Source organism: Nicotiana tabacum, chromosome 18 (assembly GCF_000715075.1).
Source record: "Nicotiana tabacum cultivar K326 chromosome 18, ASM71507v2, whole genome shotgun sequence".
Taxonomy (NCBI): Eukaryota; Viridiplantae; Streptophyta; class Magnoliopsida; order Solanales; family Solanaceae; genus Nicotiana; species Nicotiana tabacum.
Genome location: NC_134097.1, coordinates 122305703 through 122318981, shown reverse-complemented (window position 1 = coordinate 122318981; position 13279 = coordinate 122305703). Strand labels below are relative to the sequence as shown.

General features: G+C 38.1%; 1 protein-coding gene across 4 annotated transcripts; it reads left to right on the top strand.

The window, feature by feature from the left end:
- The first annotated feature begins 486 nt into the window (after positions 1 to 486).
- Positions 487 to 11312, top strand: LOC107805733 (uncharacterized). Of its 4 annotated transcripts, XR_012702291.1 has the most exons (14): positions 489 to 795; positions 3133 to 3304; positions 3399 to 3461; positions 3566 to 3671; positions 3902 to 4006; positions 4078 to 4154; positions 4244 to 4373; positions 4523 to 4595; positions 4823 to 5014; positions 5719 to 5839; positions 6006 to 6230; positions 6309 to 6367; positions 6475 to 6587; positions 10643 to 11312. XR_012702291.1 is itself a non-coding variant. In XM_075237216.1 (13 exons), exons 1-12 carry the CDS (start codon positions 719 to 721, stop codon positions 6363 to 6365), a joined length of 1380 nt encoding a protein of 459 aa, XP_075093317.1. In that variant the 5' UTR covers positions 487 to 718; the 3' UTR covers positions 6366 to 6367; positions 6475 to 6822. The 4 variants fall into 4 exon arrangements, 3 of the variants coding, with proteins under 3 accessions (XP_075093317.1, XP_075093318.1, XP_016485288.1); XM_075237216.1 differs by lacking the exon at positions 10643 to 11312 and having other exon boundaries at positions 487 to 795; positions 4096 to 4154; positions 6475 to 6822; XM_016629802.2 differs by lacking the exon at positions 10643 to 11312 and having other exon boundaries at positions 6475 to 6822.
- Positions 11313 to 13279: the final 1967 nt, after the last annotated feature.

Sequence of the window (13279 nt, the reverse complement as noted above, 5' to 3'; positions counted from 1 at the left end):
CGAAATTTAGTCACTTTTCATGTAAAGAAAACTCTAAACAAAAACACTGTTCAAAATCCGGAAAATATTCCAGTATAATATACTGGACTTCCAACATAATATACTAGAGTTCCAGTATAATATAATGGTCCAGCATAATATGCTGAACGTTTATACACAGGTGCTCTAATCTCTAGTATATTATGCTGGAAATTTCCGTGTGTTGGAGTTCCAGCATAATATGCTGGAAGTTCATACACAGGTGCACTAATCTCCAATATATAATGATGGAACTTTTCGTGTTGTAGCAAAATAGTGACTATTTTCCAATGACTTTGCAAATGTTGGTTATTTTTCAATTACCAGTCCAAAAACAAGCCCGTGCTATTTTACCGTAAATTTGACCCTTTTCCTCTAGAAAAAAAGGAGGGGGGTGGGGGTGGGGGGGGGGGGGTGGGGATAAGTAGGCACGATAGAAAATTTGGAGGGCAAACGTGCAATTCGTTCAAAAAAGAAACTAAGTTTTCGTTTTCCCGGGCAAAGCCGAGGTTATAAAAGAAAAATTGAAGACCATTTGTTTCATTTTTCTGTTCAAAATCTCCATAAGCCTAAGCCAAGTACTAATACTCTAATACTATCTTCTGCTCGGATCCTGTCCCTTACACACAAACTGATAATTTTGTTTAATCTTGGTTATTCTGCTTAATTCGTTGTAATTGAAAGAAAAAAAAAAAAAGAGATGACGGAAATGGATGAACCTCTGGATTTTGAATTTGAAGAACCCACACATGTTAGCCCTACTATTACCAAGAAAAAGTAAGTTCTTTTTCCTTTCACCAATTTTTTTTTTTCCTGTATCCTATTTCTCCTGCTTGATTAGTTTGCAAAACCAGATGCTGGGTATCTAGGGTTTAGTCAAGTAGCAGTGTTGTGTAATCGGTTGTTGCAATCCACACTTACCAGTGTAAGACAATTGAACTATTTTAGTTTGTCTGAAGTGTTTTATTTGAGAAATCTCACTCGAACCAAGTCTTAAGCTTCTCATTCTAATTTAACTGCCCTCTAGGCTGTTCTATTTTATATTAGTCAGTGTGAGGAAAGGTGTAAAAATTAATTTTTTGATTTTAAGAGAGATTAAGCATAGTATAGAAGCGCAATCTTAGCTAGGGTTGACATACTGTAACAACCCATGGATCGCTGGCGGTTGAAGTCGAGAGGGCTTTGGCTGTGAAACTTGCCTTTAGCAAATTCCACGTCGGAATAAGAGGAGAAAGTTAAAGAGAAAATGACACTCCGTAACCACTCATAAAATAATAGCCGAAAAAATGTATATTTTTTTGTATATATACATTATGTATGTTATATACAAATTTTATGCACTTTTTCGGTGGCGCGGGCTAAAAGTGAAAAAAGCTCAAAGTTAAAGGCTATATAAGGGCGAATTCAGGATTCAATTATTGAAGCGTCTTTTGGGTTAAATCCCAAGGGACAAAATCGTGAAGGCCCAAAAGTCTTGAAGTGGCCCAGAAGGGATCGGGCCAAAATGGACAATGGCTTCGCAATTGGGGGCCTAATGCACCTACCTTTTAAATCTATCAAAGTAGACAATGTAAGATTAATACTTCACCCCCGCAATAGTAACTGTTACTGTAATTAGCCTTTAAGCCTGAGACTAACTTTCACAACCACCCGTTACCACATTGTCTTGACGCTGGAAGAATTGATTTAAATGAATGTGAATAGTCTCTTTTCCACACACTCTAGAAAACAGAATACAATTAGGGTTCTTCCTATGATAATTAAGGAAAGGAAGTTGGCCACTATTTATAGGGAGAGTCTACTTGTCACAAGCCAATAGTAGTTGAAGCTCATTTATCCACACAGTTAAAAATAAATAATCAGACCTTGTCTTTATCTTTTAGGTCAAGCCATTACCTTTCAGGTTATAACCAATCAACGCAAAGTCTAAGTTCTAACAAAAAAAGGGTAAATGTAGGTTTTCAAAATGACAAGTTAGAGTTTAGGCTGCTTACTGACATACCAAGGTAGATCACAAGTTTCTTCAAAATTGGGACTGTTTAAATGATTTTTGAATGAGTATCAGGATTCTTCATTTGCCTAGGGAATAGAGTTTGATCAACATCATTTGTAAAATGGGAAGAGCCTTAGCCTGATCATGTCACTCGAAACACCATTGTACTTAAAAGTGTCGAGAGTTTCTAGGAAGTCCAATAGATGCATATTCGGATCTTCACTTGACTTGACTTGAATAAACATATTTGCTGGATCATTTGGATGACAACTTGGTTGATATCAAAATTAATGCTATCACTGGTGGGCGCCTCTTGCTTGCCTCTCTACCATTGTAAGTCAGCGTTGCATAGTCTGTAAGTAGTCTTCCTGCTCTAGGTTTGTCATTAGGCTTGCTGGGTTTCTCCTGTAAGGTTCAGTCCCTGGTTTTTATTTTCCTGGATCAATGTGTGATTTTGGGACCGTTCTGCTAGTTCTCTCCTTAGTTGTTGCAAGAATCTCTCTATTTCCGGGTTGTACCGAATTGGTTCCTTGGAAGAGGAGCAACTCATGCATCCGCACACAACTTGCCATGTGCAACAAAATAGGTGAGAAACAAGTTAGATGAAAATGAAATAAAAATTTGGTTCTCAAATCAGTAACATAACTTATTTGATCACTACTCGTCACTCTATCCCCGGAAATGAGCCAAAATTTGACGAGTCTTAAGAGTATAAAAATAGTCTCATCAGTCGTCAAATATAGTATAAATTAAACTATCGTCCTTATGAATTGGTATATGTTATGTCTAAGCAAGTCTTGTTGAGCACTATTTGAGAGAATAATTAATGAGAGAATGTGGTTGTCAAGCACCATCACGCAGGAATAATATGAAAACAATGGTGACTCAACAAATAGGGCAAGATTCAGCATATAGCCATTATGTTCTTTTTCTTCTTTTTTCCCCTGACATAGCGAATATGTATGGGATATTCATTTTATTACTTGATGGAGAATATCGCACTGGAAACAGGCTAGTCTCTTGTCCATTTCATTTCGTCGTTGCTTATTCAGCCAATTGAATGGTCTTAACTTTGTGGTATTGTCTTACGTTCTCTGGTGCAACTAATCTGTATTTTCTAGGAAAAAGTTAATCGGCTTAGATGATCTTCTGAATGATTTTTACCAAGTGAAGAGTGACGTACCTAAGAAGGAACCTAAACGTGCAAAGATCCAGAAGTCCTATGATTCAGATGATAATGTGGATACAAGAGAAGCAGAGCTTCATAACTATGTTGACAAATGCCAACAACAGGCATGAATCTATCTTTCCTTTCTTCCAGTGGAATATGATTCTCAATTTGCTCCTAATGTTGGGTAACATTGAATTTTTTGTTTTCGTTTTTTAGATGAATGAAATAAGTACTGATGATCAGATGCCATTATGGGGTCTTCAAGTTTTTGGAGACCAGGTTTTATCTATGAACTAAGACGTTTTTATAGCATTCATTTGAGTCTGATGGCATCTTGGTTTTGAATGAAATGTAATATATATCTTTACCTGTCCGACCTGCAGAAAACTATGCCCCTTCTGACTTTTCCCGATCTTAGGAGTTGTGTCCTTTTGCAGACCTTCATGGGTCATGAAGTTAATTCCTTGTTTGAACTCAAACCAGAAGAAGGTCCCCCCTCCCCTCTCCCCCCTCCCCCCCCCCCCAAAAAAAAAAAAAAAATCTGGTGGAGAAGAGTAATAGGTTTTGATTACTGACGTCTCTATCTTCATATTTAGCTCTATGTTGGATTCGTTGTAGGTACAACTCAAGGACAAGTTCTTAGGATATTCAAACGAGTAATTTAACCAATTTAGCTGGAGATTAACTGAGTGGTTTTACATCCGCGAATGTTATTGCAGGAGAACCATTTCTGGAGGGATTGCTTGTGCATGGTTGGCTTTTGAAATTGGTCAAAAATCATTGTCTAGTTGAAAAGTCCATAGCAACATGGACTTTTAGTCTCAGTAAGTAGCAACAGTTTCCCACTATAGAGATCGAGTGATTCCATAGTTACAATTGCCTTATGCCTTCTCAGTGTTATATTCACCAAAAGAAGAGTTGAGGGAAGCAGCATGTGAATTTTGGTGTTCTCTTCTTTTACCTGAAAATCAGGTTCTCATCTTTGCACCACAAATGAACATATATTGCCCTATATGTTAATGCAAATTTCTTGAGTTATTTTCTCTCTCATGCTTTGTAAGGTTGATGATGTAACATTTGAGATGGAATGGTTGCCGAGCCATTCAGAACTGAGGCAAGCACTTGAAGTATATGGCTTTCTGTTGGATTCCCCTTCCAAATCTTTATCTAGCATGGAAATTGTGCATGGAGGTAGACAAATTTTCTCCTTAGTCTGACTTCCCTGGTAGCAACAATTGTCCGTCTTTTAGAAGACTGAGTACTAATATAGAGTTATTACAAGGGCCTTATTTTATACTTATCAGTTACAGATTCTCACAACTTTGTATGCTGTGTCTTAGATTCTGATTCTGCTGGACCGCCTCAAAATATCAAATCCTGGATAAAGTATGTTTCTGTTTGTTGCCAAGCAAGGTACGTGATTAGCCTGTCGATTTTTGGAGTTTTATTTGTGTTTTTGGGTTTTAAACATTCTTATAACTGATGAAAATGTTTAGAAATTAGGAATTTTAGCCATGTCAGCCATGTTGAATACTAAATAATTTGGTACCTACCTTTGATCAGAATCATTCTGGTTAATGTAAATCCTGAATCATGGCATTATCTTAAATCTCAATCTTCACATTTTCGTTTTTTGGTAGGACTACATGTTCAATTTTCTCAACTTCGGAGGTAGAAGATCTGATTACTTCAGTGATCTGTCTCTTTTTAGACCGGCAACTTCTTGGCCTATCTTCAGCGTTGAATGATTGCTTGCACTCCCTTATTAGCTTCTTTAGTGATGATGCATTTCATTCGAGTTGTCAGAAAATAGCAAAATCCGTCACCTGCAGGTATATATTGTTTTTGTTAATTTAAAAGCCATCACCCAGGGAAAGGATCCTGAGGTGTTGGGGGGTTTGTCTTGACCCCTACCATGTATATAGAAGGTAAAGATGACAAAAGAGAAGGGGGGCATGTGCCTGACCTTCCATATACACAAGACTGTAGCTGCAACAGCCTTAAAAAACTCATGAAAGAGCTAATCTTATACAGCTTCTCTTCCATGAGGAAAGAAAAATTGTTGTATATGTAACAGTTATTTTTTACTATTAGTTTGATAGTGTTCTGAATTAATTTAGTACCTGTAATCCTCAAATTAATTGTTTCCGTACATGGTTGGATCTTATCCCTCCCCTCCACTTGGTACAAAGAGATAATTTTAGTGGAAGAATCAGATAAGTTGTATATGAATACAAACTTGGTGAAATCAAATTTGGAACGTACGCCTTTCAGCTGGAAAAGATTCATTTTATCGCTGCAGTAGAGAGTGAAAATTTCTATTTGGATTATTTATCAAGGAGACTGATTTGCAAAGCATGTTAAGAAGTCAAAATTGTTCTATGTTTGACATTTTTGCATCTTAAATTATAGTACATTGTTATTTGCTCATCTCTTCGATCTTTGTTGCCTGCTTTGATGGATCTGAGTGTCCGGAAGTTTCATATTTTTCTTATATTCTTGTGAAGTTGTATAATGGTAAAAGTTATTACTTCAGAGTTCCTACTGATGTCAACTGCTTGAGATCTGTGGAGATTGTAACCGGAGGGAATCCTCATACTAAGCATCTAAGGAGTGTGCTGGCTTTCCAGTTTCTTGTAGCATGTTTTGATAACAAGGTAGCTTTGATCTGCTTTCACTATTACACTATCATTTAAGTATTATCTCTGTGCGGCATCATGCTTGTCATTGTCATATATTTGTCATACCAGCTCCTCAAATGTGTTTTCTTCTGTAAGATAACAATTTTCCAGTGTATGCATGTTTCCCTAAATACATGTGCAGCTACATGACGAAGAACAGATCTTGAGATCTCTAATCTCTATCAATCTGAAGGATAAGAATTGTGATCTTCTAAAGATGTATATTCACTTGGTTCTGGTAGAGAACTGGCTGTTTTGCAACCCCTTGCTAAAAGATAAACCAATAATCATTGAGATGTGGGGTGCATGCCTTAGAAACTGTTCCTGTCAAATCACCAGCACAGATTTGAGGTCTTATGCTTCTAAGGTAGACAACATAAAGCTCTTCACATTTTATCATCTTAGTTATTTGGGTACTCCTGCTGACATTTGTTACTTTTGTTAGGTTCGTAGTAAAGCATCATATTTTCTTCAAGCCGCAGCACCACAAGATGAGTCATAAAGGTTTGTACTTGTATATGTCCTTGCGCAAAATTCCTTCCTACAGTGAATCAGGGGTGATAAAGTAATTCTATCATAAGAGATCGGCTTGTTTGATGTATAATCCACAGGATGACTTCATGGTTTTGTGATGGAACCGTAAGATTCATTCTAGCTTCTAAAGAAAGTCGACGTTGCTGATAATGTTTCTCATGAAGTGGCGAACTTCTACTGACAATATTTGGTAAGAATAGCAGTTTTTGCTAAGATCAATCGATCTGTCTGTTTTTTGTCATTCTGGCCCCTACTAAATGGAACATGCGCTCATGATATGCAGCTTTGCACTGTATAGTAATACATTTTCTTACCTTTTTTTGAGGGAATATTGAAACAGATGTAGTTTAGTGATGCTCTCTTTTGTCATCTGGTATTTTTCTCTGGTGCTTGTTTATCATGCATGAAAAAATTATTTAAATCCATTCTGTTCACGTCTTTCATTTTTCATAGGTTGCTATTTTATCATGAATATGTGATGTGCCTTTTGCCTTGATTGAAATACAATGCATATTTAGAGGTACAGGAGAAATTTTCTGTAGACTTAAAGATTCATCTTACTATGATTTTTTTTTTTGAACGATAGGAAACATATATATTAATACGAAAACAAACTTGCACCGAAGTTATATAGTCCCGGAGGACATTACTATTGTTTAGAGTTACTAAACTATTACAAACATTGGTACTTAGTTTCTTAATACCCAAACAAAGGCCTTGCATGTCCTTTTCCAAAATGGCTTCAACAAAAAGAGGTGGCCATGCATGGTGATAGCATTTCCCTGGTTTGAAATTTTTGACAGCTTCCTTAGCTAGGCAATCTGCTACTGCATTTCCTTCCCTAAAATTGTGCCTCATTAGCGGGGATTTCAGTTGGCGCATTAATGATCCGCAGTTAAGTAAACGTGCATTAGTGCTAACATTTTCTTCAGAAAGCATCTTTAATATATCCGTTGAGTCAGCTTCAATTTCAATTTCGACAAATGGCATCTCCACAGCTATCTTTAAGCCTTCCTCTAATGCTAATAGTTCTGCCTGCATGGAGCTGTAACTGTAACAAGACCTAGTGAAGCCCATGATCCAATTACCAGTACTATTTCTGTATACTCCTCCTATATCTGCATGAAGCTTATCTTTCAAGAATGCCCCATCAATGTTAAGCTTGATTTTGTTTAGAGGAGGTCTCTCCCAGTGAATGTTGATCTTAACAGAAGAATTTTGTATGGGGTTTTTTCCAGTAAAGAAAAGAAATTCCCATATTTGATGAAACACCTATCTATGGTTTATGTCCATATCCAAATTGTTTATGTTATTATTGTTCCTATTCCTCCAAAGATTCCAAATCGAAAAAGGAAGGATGCTTTTCCAAGGATATTGCTGATGGTTGGCATGGCTTTGAGCATTCCTTAGAATAGCTAACCAGTTAGATGATCATTATTATGATTAATAGTTAGACCAATACTGGACCAATAACGGTTAGCTATAAGGCATAGGAGAAAAATATGAGCGACATCCTCATGTCCTTGTTTGCACATAGGACAAATAGGATCAATGTTCATACCAATATAAAGAGGGTAAGATCTACAAGGGATTTTGTTGTGCATGCATTGCCAAATAAAAAACTTGATTTTTGTAGGACAATTAAGATCCCAAATCCAATCATTATCCTGAGTCGTATGGTTATCATCTAAAAGATTGTAGCAAGACTTGGAAGAAAATATACCATTGCTATTCAAATCCAGATCATTAGATCCTTTGTCATTGAGCTTAATGGAATAGGAGTAGCCCTGATCTTATTAATAAGAGAAAGGGGTAGGTCAAATGAAATTTTTGACATATCTAATTGATCATGAGTTATCAAATTGTTGAGGGAGATTAAGTAATCAAATTTATGGAGAGGGCCTTCTATACAATTTCTAAGGCTGGGAGCATGATGAATCCATCTATTTGACCAAATGTCAAGATTTGAATTTTTGCTTGGATGCCACAATATTCCTTTGGTAAGGAATTTATATCCTTTTAGAATGGCTGCCCAGATGAAGGAACATTTAGAAGTAGTTTTTTATTGGCATATTTACTAGCAATTAGTTGAGCCCAAGGATTATTAGGAAGATTTATAAGGCGCCAGCTAAGGCTAGTAAGGAGAACACAGTTTTTTTGTAAAGCAGTATGAATTCCTAGGTCATCACAGGTTACATTCATAAATGTGCTGAAAATTAGGTCAAATGTAGATAAGCTTTTCTCCAAGTTATACTTGGAATTATAGGGTTATCTACCTACCAAATTGAATATCTACGAGTCTAGTTTCTAACGCATTTCACCGTTCATTGATACGATATCAGAGTAGAGAGATATTCACGTTTTTGCGAGACTGCGCAAGAAGCTCCCACGGGACCTACAAAGTTGGTGTAAAACTTTAGCTTTTATTTAAGTCAATTATATGTCGTTTTTACTCATTTTTCTCATCCAAAACAGTTCCTAAACCCTCCTAAATTCTCTCCAAGGGTTCCTCCATGATTCTAGGGCGAAAATCTAAGATAAAAACATGAATCCAGTGGTGCTTGCTAGGTCATAGTTCTTCATCTTGTGGCTGCTTTGGAGGGTTCTTCAAAGGTAAGTAACCTCAGATATCGTATTTTTCTTTATGATTAAGCTAAGAATCAGTCCCTCCTTCATATATAGTAGAGTTTCAAGGTGAAATACAAGTGTTTACACACCAACTTGAACACAAAAGTTGATTCAAGAAGAGAATACAACTCTTATAGTGTTGTGGTGTGATTGAGAGTTGTTGTGAGCTACACCAGCTGGGGATTTCAAGTTGTATCTACTGCCTAAGGTAAGTAAATCATGTTCTTGGTTGTGCTTAAGGTCAATAATGTGTTGGTTGAGTGAAAATCTACAAGATAGTAATTGACATGGCATAAGGAATCATTATCTTTTTTTGTGGGTTGTGTTGAGGCTATATATATGGCTTGTTGTGGTTGGAAATTGTTATAAATAGTTTTATTATGTTGTGCCTGTTGTTGTTAAACTTATCTATGTGCTAATTCAGTGGATTGAAGAAGATAACATGAAAAATTAAGAGGTTGATGATAAAGGTTAAGGTGCTACGTGTGTGAACTATATTTGAAGATTATGCTTATGATGTTTTGGGTTGAAAATGATATGGTAAGCATAAGTATTATGTTATAGATTTTGTAGGTAGATTCATGGAAAAGGAATTGGATTCAAACCATATTTTATTAATCGTAAATCAAGCTTGCGACTCAAAATGGTTGTTGAAATAATCAGAGAGCTTATTGTGAATTATATTGTTGTTGTTTGTGTTGTTTGGTGACTTTTGGTAACATATGGGATGTAGTACAAATAGGGGAGGTTCTGTCCATTTTCTTGTAGAATATTAGTTTCCAAATATGAGAGTTACAACGCTTATATGGTGACGACGAAGTTAGTTTACTCAATGTAGACGTAAGAAGATCATATTGAGCTTGCTTGACGATTGGATAGAAGATTTCAAAGGTATGTTATGGCACTGCCATCTTTCTTTTGGCGTGATCTAAAATGAAATGAACATAAATTATACGCTATTTTATAACGGATCTACTCCTAACAACTAAGGTTGCCCGTATTGTTCTTTCCTTATAAAGTTATTCTAAGCAAGTATGTATGATCCTTGAATCCTATTGAGGTTCATATTGATGGTATGGATGTAAATAATGTTAATCGAGGGTGCGATGACCTTATGTCACTTCAAAAGGTTTAGGACATGGTACCATGAGTCTAGCATGTATTATATATATGTATCTATGTGATTCCAATGAGTCCAGCATGCATCATATATATGTATCTATTTTACTCTACCGAGCTGCGCTATAGTCGGCCGGGTACGACACCTATTGTGCAACCACTGATCAGTTGGGTTTTAACGAGCTCCACGTGGCCAGGTGCGATTCTATCGTGTCCTATAATGGCCGGGTTCGTTTTTACCAAGTTCTCTTCGAGGCCAAGTACGATATGATGATGATGATGCCCACAGAGGCGTATGTTTTAAAAAGTCTTTGTATATATTTATGTATCATTCTTTCATGTCAATCGCCCTCAAAGGCACTCAGATGTTACTAGGTTTATCTTCTCTACCACTTTTTACATTCTTGTTCATATTTATGCTTTCCTGCCTTAAATACTCGGTACTTTATTCGTACTAGCATCCCTTTTTTGAGAGGACACTGTGTTTCATGCTCGTAGGTCCTGATTGACAGGTTGACAGCCCTCCTAGTAGGCTATCAGCTCAGCAGAAAGTGTTGGTGCACTCCACCTGCTCCGGCATTGCCTATTTGGTCAATATGCTTTGGACATGTATTGATTCGTATAGCGGGGTCCTATCCAGACCTTTATGATGTTTATGTACTCTTAGAGGCTTGTAGACAGCCCTCCTAGTAGGCCATCCCTTATTTGTTGGTATATGGAACTGAAGCAGTAATACCGGCGGAAGTTGAAATCCCATCCCTTCGGATTATCGCTGAGGCTGGGATTGATGACGATGAATGGGTCAAACCCCGATTGGAGCAGTTGAACTTGATTGATGAAAAGAGATTGGCAGCAGTATGCCATGGCCAATTGTATCAAAGGAGAATGGCAAGATCCTACAACAAGAAGGTGCGTCCCCGGAAGTTTGAAGTGTGTCAGCAAGTGCTGAAACGCATCCTCCCACATCAGGCCGAAGCAAAAGGCAAGTTCGCCCTGAATTGGCAAGGGCCATTCATTGTAACCAGAGTGTTGTCCAATGGCACTTTATGTTTAACAGATATCGAAGGGAAATACGTCGACATGGCTATCAATTCGGATGCAGTTAAGAGATATTATGTATGATTTCTTTTGATTGTAATTGTTATTTGTTTGTACTTGGCATTTATCGGAGAATGAAATAACGGAGGCAATTCTTTCTTCTATCCAAACACTTTAACCTGGATATGCAATGGGTCAACGTGAATTTTGTCTGGGTGGTGCAACATCGATGCTAAAGTGGCCAAAGCATCGACAACCTCATTGTGAACTCTTGGGATGTGTCTGAACTCCACTGATCGAAATCGCTTGCTCAGATCGTGCAAACATTGTCGATATGGTATAAGCTTCAAATCTCTTGTTTCCCATTCACCCTGAATCTGATGCACCAGGAGGTCCGAGTTTCCCAAGACCAAGACGTCCTGGACATCCATGTCTGTAGCTAACCGTAAACCCAAAATGCATGCCTCATATTCAGCCATGTTATTGGTACAATAGAAATGTAGCTGTGCCGTAACAGGATAATGATGTCCTGTTTTAGAAATAAGTACCGCTCCTATTCCCACTCCTTTCGCATTTGCGGCTCCATCAAAGAAGAGCTTCCAACCTGGTTCCTCAGATAATTCCAATTCATCTACATGCATCGCTTCTTCATCAGGAAAATACGTCCTCAAGGGCTCGTATTCTTCATCAACAGGATTCTCGGCCAAGTGATCAGCCAATGCTTGGGCCTTCATGGCCGTCCTCGTCACATAGACGATGTCGAATTCTGTGAGTAATATCTGCCATTTCGCCAATCTCCATGTGGGCATAGGCTTCTGAAAAATATACTTCAGTGGATCCAAGCGTGAAATGAGATAAGTAGTATATGATGACAGATAATGCTTCAATTTCTGGGCCACCCAAGTTAGGGCGCAACATGTCTTCTCGAGTTGGGTGTACTTAACCTCATAGCCTGTAAACTTCTTGCTGAGATAATAGATGGCTTGCTCCTTCCTTCCCGTAATGTCGTGTTGCCCCAGTACGCAGCCAAACGAATTCTCCAGGACCGTTAGATAAAGAATTAACGGTCTTCCCGGCGCATGTGGAACCAACACAGGTGGATTTGATAAATATCCTTTGATTTGGTCAAATGCTTCCTGACATTCTGTCGTCCATTCTACCACAACATCTTTCTTCAGTAGCCGAAAAATGGGTTCACAAGTTGCTGTGAGTTGAGCAATAAACCTGCCGATATAATTCAACCTTCCTAACAGACTCATTACTTCTGTCTTGTTCTTCGGCGGTGGCAAATCTTGGATGGATTTGATCTTTGACGGGTCCAACTCAATACCTCGCCGATTGACGATGAATCCCAACAGCTTTCTAGATGGAACACCAAATGCACATTTGGCCGGGTTGAGCTTAATATCGTACCTCCGAAGTCTTTGGAAAAACTTTCTTAGGTCTGCTACGTGGTCTCCCTGATACTTGGATTTTATGATCACATCGTCCACGTATACCTCAATCTCTTTGTGTATCATGTCATGAAACACAGTAGTCATTGCTCTCATGTACGTTGCCCCAGCATTCTTCAAACCAAAAGGCATTACCCGGTAGCAATAAGTCCCCCACGGTGTAATGAAAGCCGTCTTTTCCGCATCTTCTTCATCCATCAGAATCTGATGATACCCAGTATAACAATCCACAAAAGATCTGATCTCACGTCCGGCACAATTATCGATCAAGATATGGATGTTGGATAATGGAAAGTTATCCTTTGGGCTTGCCCTGTTCAGATTGCGGTAATCGACACAGACCCTGATCTTCCCATCTTTCTTCGGCACTGGCACCACATTAGCCAACCAATCAGGATATCGAGTGACCCGAATAACCTTTGCTTGCAGCTGCTTGGTTACTTCCTCTTTAATCTTCACACTCATGTCTGTTTTGAACTTCCTCAATTTCTGCTTGACGGGAGGGCATGCCGGGTTAATGGGCAATTTGTGAACCACTAAATCCGTGCTTAACCCCGGCATGTCATCATACGACCATGCAAAAACGTCTTTGAACTCAATAAGTGCTTTGATTAGTTCTTCCCTGATATTTGGTACAATGTGG

What these genes read in the sequence shown, in the direction of transcription:
- LOC107805733 (XM_016629802.2), top strand. Translation starts at nt 719, where the DNA reads ATGACGGAAATGGATGAACCTCTGGATTTTGAATTTGAAGAACCCACA. An exon ending in GCAAAATCCGTCACCTGCAG is followed by an intron (nt 5,015 to 5,718) that starts GTATATATTGTT and finishes TTATTACTTCAG; the next exon opens with AGTTCCTACTGATGTCAACT. An exon ending in TGAGGTCTTATGCTTCTAAG is followed by an intron (nt 6,231 to 6,308) that starts GTAGACAACATA and finishes TACTTTTGTTAG; the next exon opens with GTTCGTAGTAAAGCATCATA.